At 36.4% G+C, this 14,175-nt stretch overlaps 1 protein-coding gene across 1 annotated transcript in view; it reads left to right on the top strand.

The window, feature by feature from the left end:
- The window catches only part of ACAD11 (acyl-CoA dehydrogenase family member 11), a 101,981-nt gene that overhangs the window by 15,902 nt on the left and 71,904 nt on the right, over positions 1-14,175 (top strand). Inside the window, exons 3-7 of the mRNA XM_003310035.6 lie at positions 1,186-1,311; positions 1,855-2,016; positions 4,183-4,347; positions 12,361-12,499; positions 13,279-13,400. Of these exons, the coding sequence (XP_003310083.4) occupies positions 1,186-1,311; positions 1,855-2,016; positions 4,183-4,347; positions 12,361-12,499; positions 13,279-13,400 (714 nt within the window). The remainder of the gene's footprint in view (positions 1-1,185; positions 1,312-1,854; positions 2,017-4,182; positions 4,348-12,360; positions 12,500-13,278; positions 13,401-14,175) is intronic.

Raw genomic sequence — 14,175 nt, 5'->3', positions numbered from 1 at the left:
TAGTATGGCTGAAGGAGAATCCCCACCCGTGCCCCAATAAACAGTTTTATTTGTCTCTTTTCTTGATAACATCCCACCTGAACACACCAGAACAGGGCATAATGCTCTCAGTCCAAGTACAGCTGCCAAGGATCTGGAGTACTCTGTTTCAACTCCCTTCTGTTTTCTCAACTCTGCATTGAAAAAAGCAATGCTCCAGCTCTGTGATCCACTTTTTGCTTCTCTAACCCTTTTGCCCTCTCCCCCTTACCCCCTCCCCCTCGTTTCCCAACACCTGAGTGGTTAACACTTTTTTCCACAGCCCTTGGTACTGCTGGCCGCTCTCACCTTGAACATGGGTTTCGTTACTTTCCTGTTCCAGTTATTGCCGCAGCCCCTGCTTTACTTCCTGATGTCAAAATGAGCTGCATAGCTTCCCCTCCTTAGAATGGTCAGTCACCATTGCCTGAGTCTGGGGCCAGGTGACTACATGTAGATAAGCCATCCTTACTTGGCCTGCATCAACAACTCTGCCCTTGGGTCCTGAGTGATAGCCTGTGCATCTGTCCTAATTAAGGAAGCCATTTTTTCCCCACTGTCTTATTTAGGCTCCAGTTTGCTTCTAGCTGCCTACTTTCCTGCTAGTTATCTTGAGCTCCACAGCAGTCCTGAGTGCCAGGAAAGATCCCCATGCCCCTGCCCTGGAAACACATGCCTCCCTTGCTCTCCAGAAGGAGCAGGTACTTTTCCTTCCACCACCACTCACCTCTCACCCCCAGCTCTTTGTAGCTGACTGTGGCAGAGTGCTAGAATAGAGACTTACCTGAGCTTCCTTGGAAGACATGAAAGAGCGAGCAGCCAGCCAGGGAACTGCTGTGGAAAAAGGGATGTTTTATGATAAAATATGTGAAATATTGTGAACAGTAACTATTGCCTTCACATTATCAGAGCCAGGATTAAGTCTCATGCAGGTGCTCATCTTCTTATCCTAATTAAATTACATTTTTTAGTAGTGGTCTAATTTATAATCGTAATGATTACACCAAGACTACTATTAGGGAAGTTATTACTATTATCCTCTGGAGTTTGTGTTGATACTGTTTTACAGTTGTTTTCTAGCCTTAAGATTAGCTCATGAGTAGTTATTAAATTTAATTACAATTAAATCAGTTTCTCTGATTTTTAATGATTCATCATCCTATTTAGATTGATAGAGAATTTAAAGTCCAGAAAGCCTTGTTTTCAATTGGATTCCCCGTTCCCAAGCCTATACTGTACTGCAGTGATACTTCTGTCATTGGAACAGAATTTTACGTAATGGAACATGTGCAGGTAAATTAACACTTAATCTTATTTTGTTGCTTTTACTTTTTAATTATGAAGTTAATTAAGATGTTTTATTATGATACTTAATAAATGATATAGTTTGTTATTTAACATTTTAGGTAATTAGATTGCATTGCAAAGGTTTACAATTTTGTTCAAATTTGAGCACTTACAAAGGGAGGGATGGAATAGACAAGAAACAAATTTAGTAATTAGGGGGTATTGACTTATTCTTAAATTTTCCTCTAGGTGTCAGTAAAGAGCTATCTGTAATGGCAATAACCAAATTGTCCATAAGGTAGCAGGGAAAACAGACTCCACATAGGTCAAGCCATTAAGAACAATAAATTCAAAATGTGTTTTAAATTTTTTCTGTAAAATAGTTGAGAGTAGTTTTGATGTTTATATTCATCTTGGCATATCCTTTTATTTTCCCTTTGGCATGTATACTCTAATATTAAATATGTTTCACAAATGAATGTTTTTCTGTATATTCGACAAAGTATTGATTATACACATTTAAATAATCTGTTGTAATCACTTCCATAGGGTCGAATCTTCCGTGATTTAACAATTCCTGGACTTAGCCCAGCAGAACGTTCAGCCATATATGTGGCCACGGTAGAAACATTGGCTCAGTTACATTCCTTGAATATACAGTCACTGCAGCTGGAAGGATATGGTATAGGTGCTGGGTACTGCAAAAGACAGGTAATGCATCCACACTAATAGCTATTTTTTTCAAGTTCTTGTAAATAATATACCTTATTAGTCAACAAAAAAGCTATTATTGTATAGTTTTCTGAAGCTTGGCCATGACTTTTAACATTGTCCTTCAGAATGACTAGTTTTTAGTATAAAATTATCTTATGTTTTTATATTAGGTTTTGTTCAGCAAAATCTTCTGTTTTAGACTCTTAATTTTCCAATACTTTTAACTATACAGTTTTTTCTTATTATTATTATTATTATTTTATTTATTTATTTATTTTGAGACGGAGTCTCCCTCTGTTGCCCAGGCTGGAGTGCAGTGGTGCAATCTCTGCTCACTGCAAGCTCCGCCTCCCAGGTTCACGCCATTCTCCTGCCTCAGCCTCCCGAGCAGCTGGGACTACAGGCTCCCGCCATCACGCCCTGCTAATTTTTTTGTATTTTTAGTAGACATGGGGTTTCACCGTGTTAGCCAGGATGGTCTCAATCTCCTGACCTCGTTATCCGCCCGCCTCAGCCTCCCAAAGTGCTGGAATTACAGGCGTGAGCCACCGTGCCCGGCCTACAGTTTTTTCTTTCTCAATTGGACTAGCAGGCATTTATTAAGCTTGACTGTGTGTTTAATACCTGCTGAGTACTGTGTTAAATATCAAGAAAAATACACAATAGGTTCTTCCCCATAGGAACTTATGGTCATTTTTGAGAGACCTGTACATGCATGTCATTCATGAAACCTGAAAATGGTATAAAAGAGTGTAAAATCTAGTAGTAAATTGTTTGATACTCACCATGATTCAAAGGGTGGAAGTTGGGATGCCCTTGCTTATATAGAGAAAGCTTCCTGGGAGAGATATCTTATAATGAGTATTTAAGGAAAGATAAAATTTGGAGTGATGGAGATCATTTTAAATTAAAGGAAAGCAATACTAGATATATATGGGGCTGCTTTCCTTTGTAAGCATATCATTTTGTGGGGGTTAAGGAAGAGAAAAGGGAACTAAAGTTTAGAGTGTACTCACTATATGCTAGGTCCTACATGGCAGAGTGAGTTGTCGACCTCTCTTTTTTGATCTTTACAACAACTCTAAGATATAGGTATTATTACTCCCATTTTGCAGATGAAGAAAGGGAGGCTTGCATCAATCAAGTAATACACAAGTAAGTGGCTTAGATATAATTTAAACCCAGGTTGATAGACTAGATAAGACCAAGTAAAGGTCTTTGCTCTATTGCACTAAGTTGAGCAAAGATACCTCGGGAAATGGAGATAAAAAAGCAAATAAACAATATGTTCCCACCTGTTGGAGGACTTTACGAGTAAGTTGATTTGTTTGCATTCAATTCTAAGAACAATAGAAGATCTTTACACTATTCATACCTGTAATATATTTAGAAAATTTTGTGGGTAATAAGAAAGAGTATTAAAATGAAAAGTAGGCTGGGCGCGGTGGCTGAAGCTTGTAATCCCAGGACTTTGGAAGGCCAAGGCAGGTGGATCACGAAGTCAGGAGTTCGAGACCAGCTTGACCAATATGGTGAAACTCCGTCTCTACTAAAAATACAAAAATTAGCTGGGTGTGGTGGTATGCATCTGTAATCCCAGCTACTTAGGAGGCTGAGGCAGGAGAATCACTTGAACCTGGGAGGTGGAGGTAGCACTCCAGCCTGGGCAACAGAGCGAGACTGTGTCTCAAAAAAAAAAAAAAGTAAATGTCTTCTTTTTTCTTCTAGTCCCCATATTCCCTTTTTCAGGGGTTACTTATTTCTCGTGACCCTTTCCAGAGATTATCTATGCCTATATATTTGTGTGTGTGTATGTGTGTGAGAGAGAGTGTGTGTGTGCATGTGTGTGTTTGTATGCATTCTTTTTTTTTTCTTCTACAAAGTAGTTGCTGAATAAAGACTAGAACCCATATCTCTTGATCCCTAGGCCAGTATTTTTCTCCTGATAAAAAGCTAGGTAAGTAAAATGGACTATATGGAAAAGAGACTTAAATGTTTAAGGTTTAGGCTGATTTGAGTGTTTTAGGATGACAGGAGTATCACCAGCATGGGTCTTAAGTATTTAGGAGTAAAACAGCATTTGAATTTTGTTTTAATTTTAGAATTGCTAGATCCTACATTCCAGTTTCAGCTTTACCATTTTTCTTATTTATATGTCTTTAGGTATCAACCTGGACAAAGCAATATCAAGCTGCAGCTCATCAGGACATCCCTGCCATGCAACAGCTATCGGAGTGGCTAATGAAGAACTTGCCCGATAATGACAATGAAGAGAATTTGATTCATGGAGATTTCAGACTAGATAACATAGTTTTCCACCCTAAAGAGGTACAGTTAGCTATGTTTACAATTAATTGAGTAGGTCTGTTTTGTGACACAGTACTAAGTAAATGCTCCCCCCAGAGCACTGAGGGAGCCCAACCCACTCCCTGTTCCCCTACAGCTCAGAACTGTCGTCGCCACTCAAAATTTTTAGAAAGGAGTCCTGCAGATTTTCCAGCATAAGTTAGCTGCCTACCTTTAAGACTGGTTCTAATCCCAAATGGTATCTGGTTTACTGCTTAAAAGGATTTGGGAATTTTACATGCATGATGCTGTTTTCTTCAAATAAGTTTTCATCTACTAGTTACAATATTTAGCTTATCCATGTTCTTGCTTTTTTTTCTGGTTCATTTATACTTCTTTGGGGTTTTTAGCCCTATCTCATGAAGAATTTATTATTTGTTTATTATAAACTCTGAGAATAGAGAATTCCAAAAGCTTCTTGAGGCTTCAAAAGAATTACATGAGATTAATATAACCTTGCTCAATGTAAATGTGCATACTGTATTCCTTATAAAGAGTATAAACAAATGAAAGCTGTAATCCTCCACTGAGCACCTACAATGAGGCCTAGGATTACAGTATAGTAGGAATGAATCCTGCTTCTGAGAGGAGGATTTTCTGGGTTCATTAGTTTCTTAGAATGCTAAGATGTTTTAGGGCAGGAAGAGCTAGTGGCACTGATGAATTCTGAATTCTAACCTTGTTAATTATCTACCCTGAGATTAGAAAAATTAAATATGCTAATTTATAATCTAGATAATTATAAAAGCATATGCCTGAAAACATAGCAGGATCTGGCCTGTATTTGATCTGTGTCATTTAATTAATATTTTAGTCGAGTCTACATAATATTGAGTCTCTATCGTAGATAACAAATTAGAACCCACTAGACTTGGAGTTCCTTTAAAACAATGACTATATCTTATTCATCTTTATATTGCTTTATATTGCAGGTGCTTATATGATTCTGGTGAATCTATGTTAAAGGGATTAATTTTAGTTAATTATTCACTAGCAACTATTTCCATCTCATAAATTTATGCTTAACTTTCATTCCCTAGCAGTGTGAACTTAAAGCATGTTATTCAATCTCTCTCTGTGCCTCTGTTTTTATTTTAACTTTTTGTTTTGAAATAATTAGAGTCCCACAAAAAGTTGTAAAAGTGTTATAGTACAGAGAAGTCCTGTGTATCCATCATCCAAATTCTGCAAAATGGATATTATACAACTATGGTACATTATCAAAGCCAGGAAATTGACATTGTGTACCTTTTAAAATTGAAAAAAAAAATTCTGAGTTGCTGGGCAGCTAAAATGAAACAGTCAATGTGGAGCAACTAGCTGGTACCTGGCACATCAATGATGCTCAGTTTATTTCAGGTACCCTCATTTTTCCATTTTTTCCCCTTCATTTTTCTCTCTGACTTTTCTTAGACTACTTGTCAAGCTTCTTCAGAAAAATATTAGGGTATAAGTAAATGCTTCATAATATGTACGAAAACCTAAACAGTGGTTGTAGAGGATGGAATTATAGGAGACATAATTGTACATTTCTGTAATGTTTAGGGTTTGATGTTTTTTGGTTTTTATTTTTAAAACAACAGCACGTTTAAGTTTTGTCATCAGAAAACACAACAATTAAGAAAGAAGAAAAAACAATTTTAAATGACAAACCTTCCAGGAATGTGTGGAGTAAGCCAGTAAAGGAAACTACAGGATATGGCAAAACGAAATTATTTTCTGTTACTTATTTACAAAGTATTTAAAGCATGTTTGGGCAAGTATTTCAGTAGCACAATATGCTCACTGCAATGTTGAAAAGAAATCCAGTTTTCCTGGAAAATGTTGATTTTCCAAATATAAATTTTACCAGTAGAGAAATGTTTAAGATCTTGGAGTTTAATGTAAAATCTGCATATTGTCATTTCAACTTGAAAAATATATTTAATTAGAAACATCCATTGGAACTTGTCAACTTCAGTGATCTAGAAATTGAAACCCCTTATTTTTGACCTCACCCTCTTTACCTTCTGTTCTTTTATTTCTCTGCATCTTCCCTGAGACACTGCAAATTTGATTGCTGTTAATTTAGAATCCATAAGCCCTTCATGACTTCACTTGACTTCTTATCCTACATAAACCACATGGTCATAATCAGTCATCTCAAAAACTACCTTTAGTATCAATTTCATTAATAATTTTTTGACTATAGATGTATGCAAGTAATATAAGAATTTTAAAGTGTCCTGACCTTAGGTTACTTATTATTCTAGAATCTTCCCACCCTGACTTTATATCATCATCATTATTATTATTATTTTACTTTTTATTTTTTCTAATAACCCTACAGGGGATGTCCATCACCCCTTGACTTTAACCAGTTTCTAGCCCTAAACTTGAATCCTCATATTTTTGCTGCAGAATAAAGTCGTGAAGTAAGGTTAATTGGATCTGGGACATTTTTATGCCACATGATTTTATCTAGGCTGTAACTTCATCTCTTAGTAAAACCTGTGACATTTAAAAAATGGCTTTTCTAAATCTTTTCCCTTCTTCTCAAACTCTCACATTTCTTGACCCATCTCGGTTCCCACTCTCAGCATGTGGTCTTGTCTTCTACCTAACTCATCTTTGTCCTTTCACTCATTTTCCAGCATAGCCTGCTTTCTAGGAATTACACCATGCCCCTCAAAGTTCTCTTTATATTGTTGAAGACATTTTCGTCCGCTACACAATATCACCTGTATGCAGATTGATGGGTGATATTTTTCTTTAGCCTCATTGCCAAGAAAATTTGTCCCTCTTGAGCAGCTGGTTTGTTTTTGACCTGCATACACTATAAAGATTGTGACTGACCATGCTTCACACTTTATTTTACCCGCTATAAAATTCAAAGCAAATTTTACTACCCACACTAACAACTATGCATGTCCTATCACATTCAATTATGTGTCATAACCTTACTCCTAGCTTCATCTTTTCATTACAAATTCTATTATTTTCTTCCCTGCCTTCTTCATCTACTGTTTGTTCTGTTGGATTGTATGTATTTTTTGTTTGTTTCGAATGCCAATACACATACATATTAATAAAATTCAATGGTGTAAAAAGTATACATAAAATGAATCTCTTTATAAAGAAGATAATTTAAAAAACTAAAAGCTTTCTGTTGAGCTGAGGTTTCAGAAAAACTATCAAAAATAATTTTACTAGTAAGTTCCCTAGCAGCAGTAAGACGAACTAGTAAATGTCCAGATCAACCACTAAAAGTTATGTTGAGCTTTTAATAACTCTCAACACAAACAGGCATCAACAGGACTCTAATTAGCTATTGCTAATTAATTTGCACTAATTTATGCAATTTGATGAGCCATCAGCTTTTCTCACTGGCTGTTGTTTTATAGCTTTGTGTTTTTACCCCAAAAATGGTTCAGATATTCTGAAAAGTAACTCCAGAGAAGTTTCCCAATTGTATTAAAAAAGAAAAGTAATAATTTATAGCATAAGTAAGTGCCTCATCTTTACTTTGGATGTTAAAAGCATAGATAACAAATAGAATGATGTAAGAGAAAAATGCATCCATCCTCTTCAGTAGTTTCACAAATCTAGCTAGTATAGTAATTTATAATACTTATAATATTATAAATTTATAGTATAATATAACCACAATAAAAGCTCTTATAAAGTCATAGAGAAAGGAGTGATCAATTTTTTTCCACAGTAACAATGGCAAAGTTTTGATTGCCTGGCTATATATGCCAGGCTGTGAACATATTCATCAAATAAATACATATTGGCCATCTGTTGTGTGCCAGGTTCTTTGCTAGAAACTCATAAATGAACTATACGTGCTACCTGCCCATTTAATCTTCAAACTAACCCTGTGTAAGAGGTGTATATTATGGCTGAGAAAATTGAGGATTAGAGAGGTTTACTAACTTGTCCAGAGTTATACAGCCAGCAAATGGTAGAGCTAGGGTCTGAATACAGGCCTGTCTGATTCCAAAGCCCATATTTCCACACAAAGCTACAAGAATGTGTGTAAGTTTGCCAGAGGAGCAAGGGAGTGCAAGCACACACAGTTATATGGAGGCGTGAAACCCAGTAACTCATATTACCCAAATGGGGTCTGCAGTTTTATGTGGCTTGGATAACTTGCCTAGAGTATTGCTGCAGCTGCCTCACTGCCCGCCCCCCGTAGTATATTGAAATCATAGTAGCCAGAGTGACCCTCTTAAAATACAGATCATGTCACATCACTCCTATATATAGAACCCTCCAGTGAAGGTTCCCCTCTCTGGACCTCATCCATCCTGCCTTAATCCCTTAAAGTAACCACAGCCATTTCTATTAGTTTGGTGCAATACCTTTTCAACTTTGAGTATTCATTTATAATCTTTTTCTTTATTTTTTTATTTTTTTATTATTTTTATTTTATATATATTTATTTTTTATTATACTTTAATTTCTAGGGTACATGTGCACAGCGTGCAGGTTTGTTACATATGTATACATGTGCCATGTTGGTGTGCTGCACCCATTAACTCGTCATTTAGCATTAGGTATCTCTCCTAATGCTATCCCTCCCCACCCCCCCACCCCACCACAGGCCCCAATGTGTGATGTTCCCCTTCCTGTGTCCAAGTGTTCTCATTGTTCAATTCCCACCTATGAGTGAGAACATGTGGTGTTTGGTTTTTTGTCCTTGCGATAGTTTGCTGAAAATGATGGTTTCCAGCTTCATCCATGTCCCTACAAAGACATGAACTCATCATTTTTTATGGCTGCATAGTATTCCATGGTGTATATGTGCCCCCAGTCTATCATTATTGGATATTTGGGTTGGTTCCAAGTCTTTGCTATTGTGAGTAGTGCCGCAATAAACATACGTGTGCATGTGTCTTTATAGCAGCATGATTTATACTCCTTTGGGTATATACCCAGTAATGGGATGGCTGGGTCAAATGGTATTTCTAGTTCTAGATCCCTGAGGAATCGCCACACTGACTTCCACAATGGTTGAACTAGTTTACAGTCCCACCAACAATGTAAAAGTGTTCCTATTTCTCCACATCCTCTCCAGCACCTGTTGTTTCCTGACTTTTTAATGATCGCCATTCTAACTGGTGTGAGATGGTATCTCACTGTGGTTTTGATTTGCATTTCTCTGATAGCCAGTGATGATGAGCATTTTTTCATGTGTCTTTTGGCTGCATAAATGTCTTCTTTTGAGAAGTGTCTGTTCATATCGTTCACCCACTTGTTGATGGGGTTGTTTGTTTTTTTCTTGTAAATTTGTTTGAGTTCATTGTAGATTCTGGATATTAGCCCTCTGTCAGATAGGTAGATTGCACATTTTCTCCCATTTTGTAGGTTGCCTGTTCACTCTGATGGTAGTTTCTTTTGCTGTGCAGAAGCTCTTTAGTTTAATTAGATCCTATTTGTCAATTTTGGCTTTTGTTGCCATTGCTTTTGGTGTTTTAGACATGAAGTCCTTGCCCATGCCTATGTCCTGAATGGTATTGCCTAAGTTTTCTTCTAGGGTTTTTATGGTTTTAGGTCTAACATTTAAGTCTTTAATCCATCTTGAATTAATTTTGGTATAAGGTGTAAGGAAGGGATCCAGTTTCAGCTTTCTACATATGGCTAGCCAGTTTTCCCAGCACCATTTATTAAATAGGGAATCCTTTCCCCATTTCTTGTTTTTGTCAGGTTTGTCAGAGATCAGATAGTTGTAGATGTGTGGTATTATTTCCGAGGGCTCTGTTCTGTTCCATTGGTCTATAACTCTGTTTTAGTACCAGTACCATGCTGTTTTGGTTACTGTAGCCTTGTAGGAGCTGGTACCATTCCTTCTGAAACTATTCCAATCAATACAAAAAGAGGGAATCCTCCCTAACTCATTTTATGAGGCCAGCATCATCCTGATACCAAAGCCTGGCAGAGACACAACAAAAAAAGAGAATTTTAGACCAATATCCCTAATGAACATCGATGCAAAAATCCTCAATAAAATACTGGCAAACGGAATCCAGCAGCACATCAAAAAGCCTATCCACCATGATCAAGTGGGCTTCATCCCTGGGATGCAAGGCTGGTTCAACATACGCAAATCAATAAACATAATCCAGCATAGAAACAGAACCAAAGACAAAAACCACATGATTATCTCAAAAGATGCAGAAAAGGCCTTAGACAAAATTCAACGACCCTTCATGCTAAAAACTCTCAATAAATTAGGTATCGATGGGACGTATCTCAAAATAATAAGAGCTATCTATGACAAACCCACAGCCAATATCATACTGAATGGACAAAAACTGGAAGCATTCCCTTTGAAAACTGGCACAAGATAGGGATGCCCTCTCTCACCACTCCTATTCAACATAATGTTGGAAGTTCTGGCCAGGCAATCAGGCAGGAGAAAGAAATAAAGGGTATTCAATTAGGAAAAGAGGAAGTCAAATTGTCCCTGTTTGCAGATGACATGACTGTATATCTAGAAAATGCTGTCGTCTCAGCCCAAAATCTCCTTAAGCTGATAAGCAACTTCAGCAAAGTCTCAGGATACAAAATCAATGCGCAAAAATCACAAGCATTCATATATACCAATAACAGACAGAGAGCCAAATCATGAGTGAACTCCCATTCACAGTTGCTTCAAAGAGAATAAAATACCTAGGAATCCAACTTACAAGGGATGTGAAGGATCTCTTCAAGGAGAACTACAAACCACTGCTCAATGAAATAAAAGAGGATACAAACAAATGGAAGAACATTCCATGTTCATGGATAGGAAGAATCAGTTTTGTGAAAATGGCCATACTGCCCAAGGTAATTTATAGATTCAATGCCATCCCCATCAAGCTACCAATGACTTTCTTCACAGAATTGGAAAAAACTGCTTTAAAGTTCATATGGAACCAAGAAAGAGCCCTCATTGCCAAGTCAATCCTAAGCCAAAAGAACAAAGCTGGAGGCATCATGCTACCTGACTTCAAACTATAATCTTTTTCTTTAAGCATAAATTGGATCATACGCTATATACTATTCTACAAATTGATTTTTTGGCCATATGTACAGCCAAATGAACATAAGAAATGAACAAAAGAATGTCCTGTATTCTTAATATGAAGATATATATTCCCTTTGGGAGGCCGAGGCGGGCGGATCATGAGGTCAGGAGGTCGAGACCATCCTGGCGAACATGGTGAAACCCTGTCTCTAGTAAAAATACAAAAAAAATTAGCTGGGCGTGGTGGCGAGCACCTGTAGTCCCAGCTGTTCGGGAGGCTGAGGCAGGAGAATGGTGTGAACCCGGGAGGCGGAGGTTGCAGTGAGCAGAGATCGCGCCACTGCACTCCAGCCTGGGGGACAGAGCGAGACTCCGTCTCAAAAAAAAAAAAAAATACATACATATATATTCCCTTGATACATACTGTTACAAGGTAGAATGAGGAAAGCTTTCTGTTTTATTGGTTCCACATTACATGATTGTTTTATGTTGCTATATAATGGTGGATTTTATATTTATAAAACTAACAGTATCTTTTATAACAATTATGCTTTGTATCTACAACATGAAATAACTTTTAAAAGTACCATGGATGGAGTAGTACATTTGTTATACAGTTAGATTAATTACTAAAGCAAATGTTTAATGGTGCATAACATGGATTATTAAAATATAAGTAATTCACTATCATTCCTTTTTATCACAATTACTTCCAGTTGAGAAGTTTTAACTGCTTTTGCATCTGCTCATTAGCAGAGATATTAAGGCTGTGTAAAGTAAAATGAGAAGGACTGATGGCCAGCGATGGAACCAGAGGACTTAGCTCTATATAATCAAGGCTAATTGGCTATTTTATAAATGAGATATGCCACTGTGGGTAAAGACCTGAAATTGACTTTTGATGGAAAACATGATTTTGAATGTGTTCAATGTTATTTATTTCTTTATTATACTTGTTTTAAGTTTTAATGTGTTACAGACCTCTTTATTTTTAATTACAGTGTCGAGTTATAGCAGTGCTGGATTGGGAGCTGTCAACCATTGGTCATCCTTTGTCAGACTTAGCTCATTTTTCCCTGTTCTACTTTTGGCCAAGGACAGTTCCAATGATAAATCAAGGTTCTTATAGTGAAAACTCAGGTATAAAAACATAATGTTGTCTAAATTGCTATTAATATAAAACTGTCTTTATTACTTCATAATTAAAATATAAATCTTGCAATTTTAGATAATAGTTTTTGTTTCTTAAACATTTCTATTTTATTATGATTTTTATTTTTATTTTATTTTATTTTTTTGTTGAAGATAATTCTTTTTTTAATTTATTTTTATTATACTTTAAGTTTTAGGGTACATGTGCACAACGTGCACGTTTTTTACATATGTATACGTGGGCCATGTTGGTGTTTTTTAGATGCAAGGTCTTGCTCTGTCACCCGGGCTGGAGTACAGTGCCACAGTCATAGCTCACGGAAACCTTGAACTCCTGGGCTCAAGTGATTCTCCCACTTCAGCCTTCTGAGTAGCTAGGACTACAGGCACACACTACCATGCCCAGCTAATTTTTTTATTTTTTGTAGAGATGGTGTCTCACTATGTTACCCAGGCTAGTTTTAAGCTCCTGCTGTCAAGTGATCCTCGGCCCCCGCAAAGTGCTAGGATTATAGGCATGAGCCATCGTGACTGGCCTATTTCATTTTCTTCGTTAAATTTTCTGAACTTAGCATGCCACTTTTAGTAATTTATGACCAAATATAATCCTTTGTATATAATAATCTTTTGGAAATCAAGATTTAGAACATGTTTTGTTGTAAGGGCTAATGGTTATTACATTCCGTTTTACATATGCGTCTCATAACATTTTGAAATATTCACCACGACATTTTAATTAAAGTTTATATTACATGCTGTTTTTATAGGGATACCATCAATGGAAGAACTGATTTCAATATATTGCCGCTGCAGGGGAATTAATTCTATTCTTCCTAACTGGAATTTCTTTCTTGCCCTTTCATATTTTAAGATGGCTGGAATAGCACAGGTAATTAATTGTTTTAAACGTGTGTTTCACCATTATTTACCAGTGTACTGTTGACAATGTTTTCCAGTCTTCCAGGTTTTATATTCTTTATCCTTAGATCATTTGGCTTATCATAATGACAGGTATCAGACATGGGTAAAATATAAATCCAGAATTTACAGAATAGGAATTTGGCAAGGAAAAAATTTGAGTAGCAAAATGTATTATCAGTTTTTTGTATAATAAACTTACAAGATGGATGGAGGAAGAATGACATAATGTTAAAAAGGATTAGTAAGGATTAGTCATTTCCTGAATATCCAGTGTGAGAAAAAGCTAAAATCTTTTGATGATCTCTGCCTCAGACTATGAAACCATTTATTAGTTAGGGTTGATGATGAGGGAAGAATTATCTTTGTACTTCCCAGAGGCTAGCACAGTATCTAGTATACAGTAACCTCTTAAAATGTTTTTGAGTAAGTAGATGAGTAAGATTTTTTTATTTTCATCGTCATATTTGTGTGATTAATTTTGAAAGATAATAGAGCATAAATTTAGGGTTTTTTTCTAATTACATTGTAATCTAAACAAATGGCTTCTTCTTTATACTAATCCAGTTTTCAGGCACTTTGAATCTTGGAGATTTAAGAAATTGAGATGCTTCATCAATAGCAAGGGGCTAGGGTTTAGAAGAAAAACAGGTAAATAAGTTTAGAAGTGAAAAATAATGGGAAAAGAAGGATTAAGGAAAATTATGATAATTTATTTTCTGTCCTCAGAGTTCATGCTATCCATG

This window comes from Pan troglodytes, chromosome 2, assembly GCF_028858775.2.
Source record: "Pan troglodytes isolate AG18354 chromosome 2, NHGRI_mPanTro3-v2.0_pri, whole genome shotgun sequence".
Taxonomy (NCBI): domain Eukaryota; kingdom Metazoa; phylum Chordata; class Mammalia; order Primates; family Hominidae; genus Pan; species Pan troglodytes.
The sequence above is the reverse complement of the archived record's forward strand: the minus strand, read 5'-3'. Positions and strand labels throughout refer to the sequence as shown.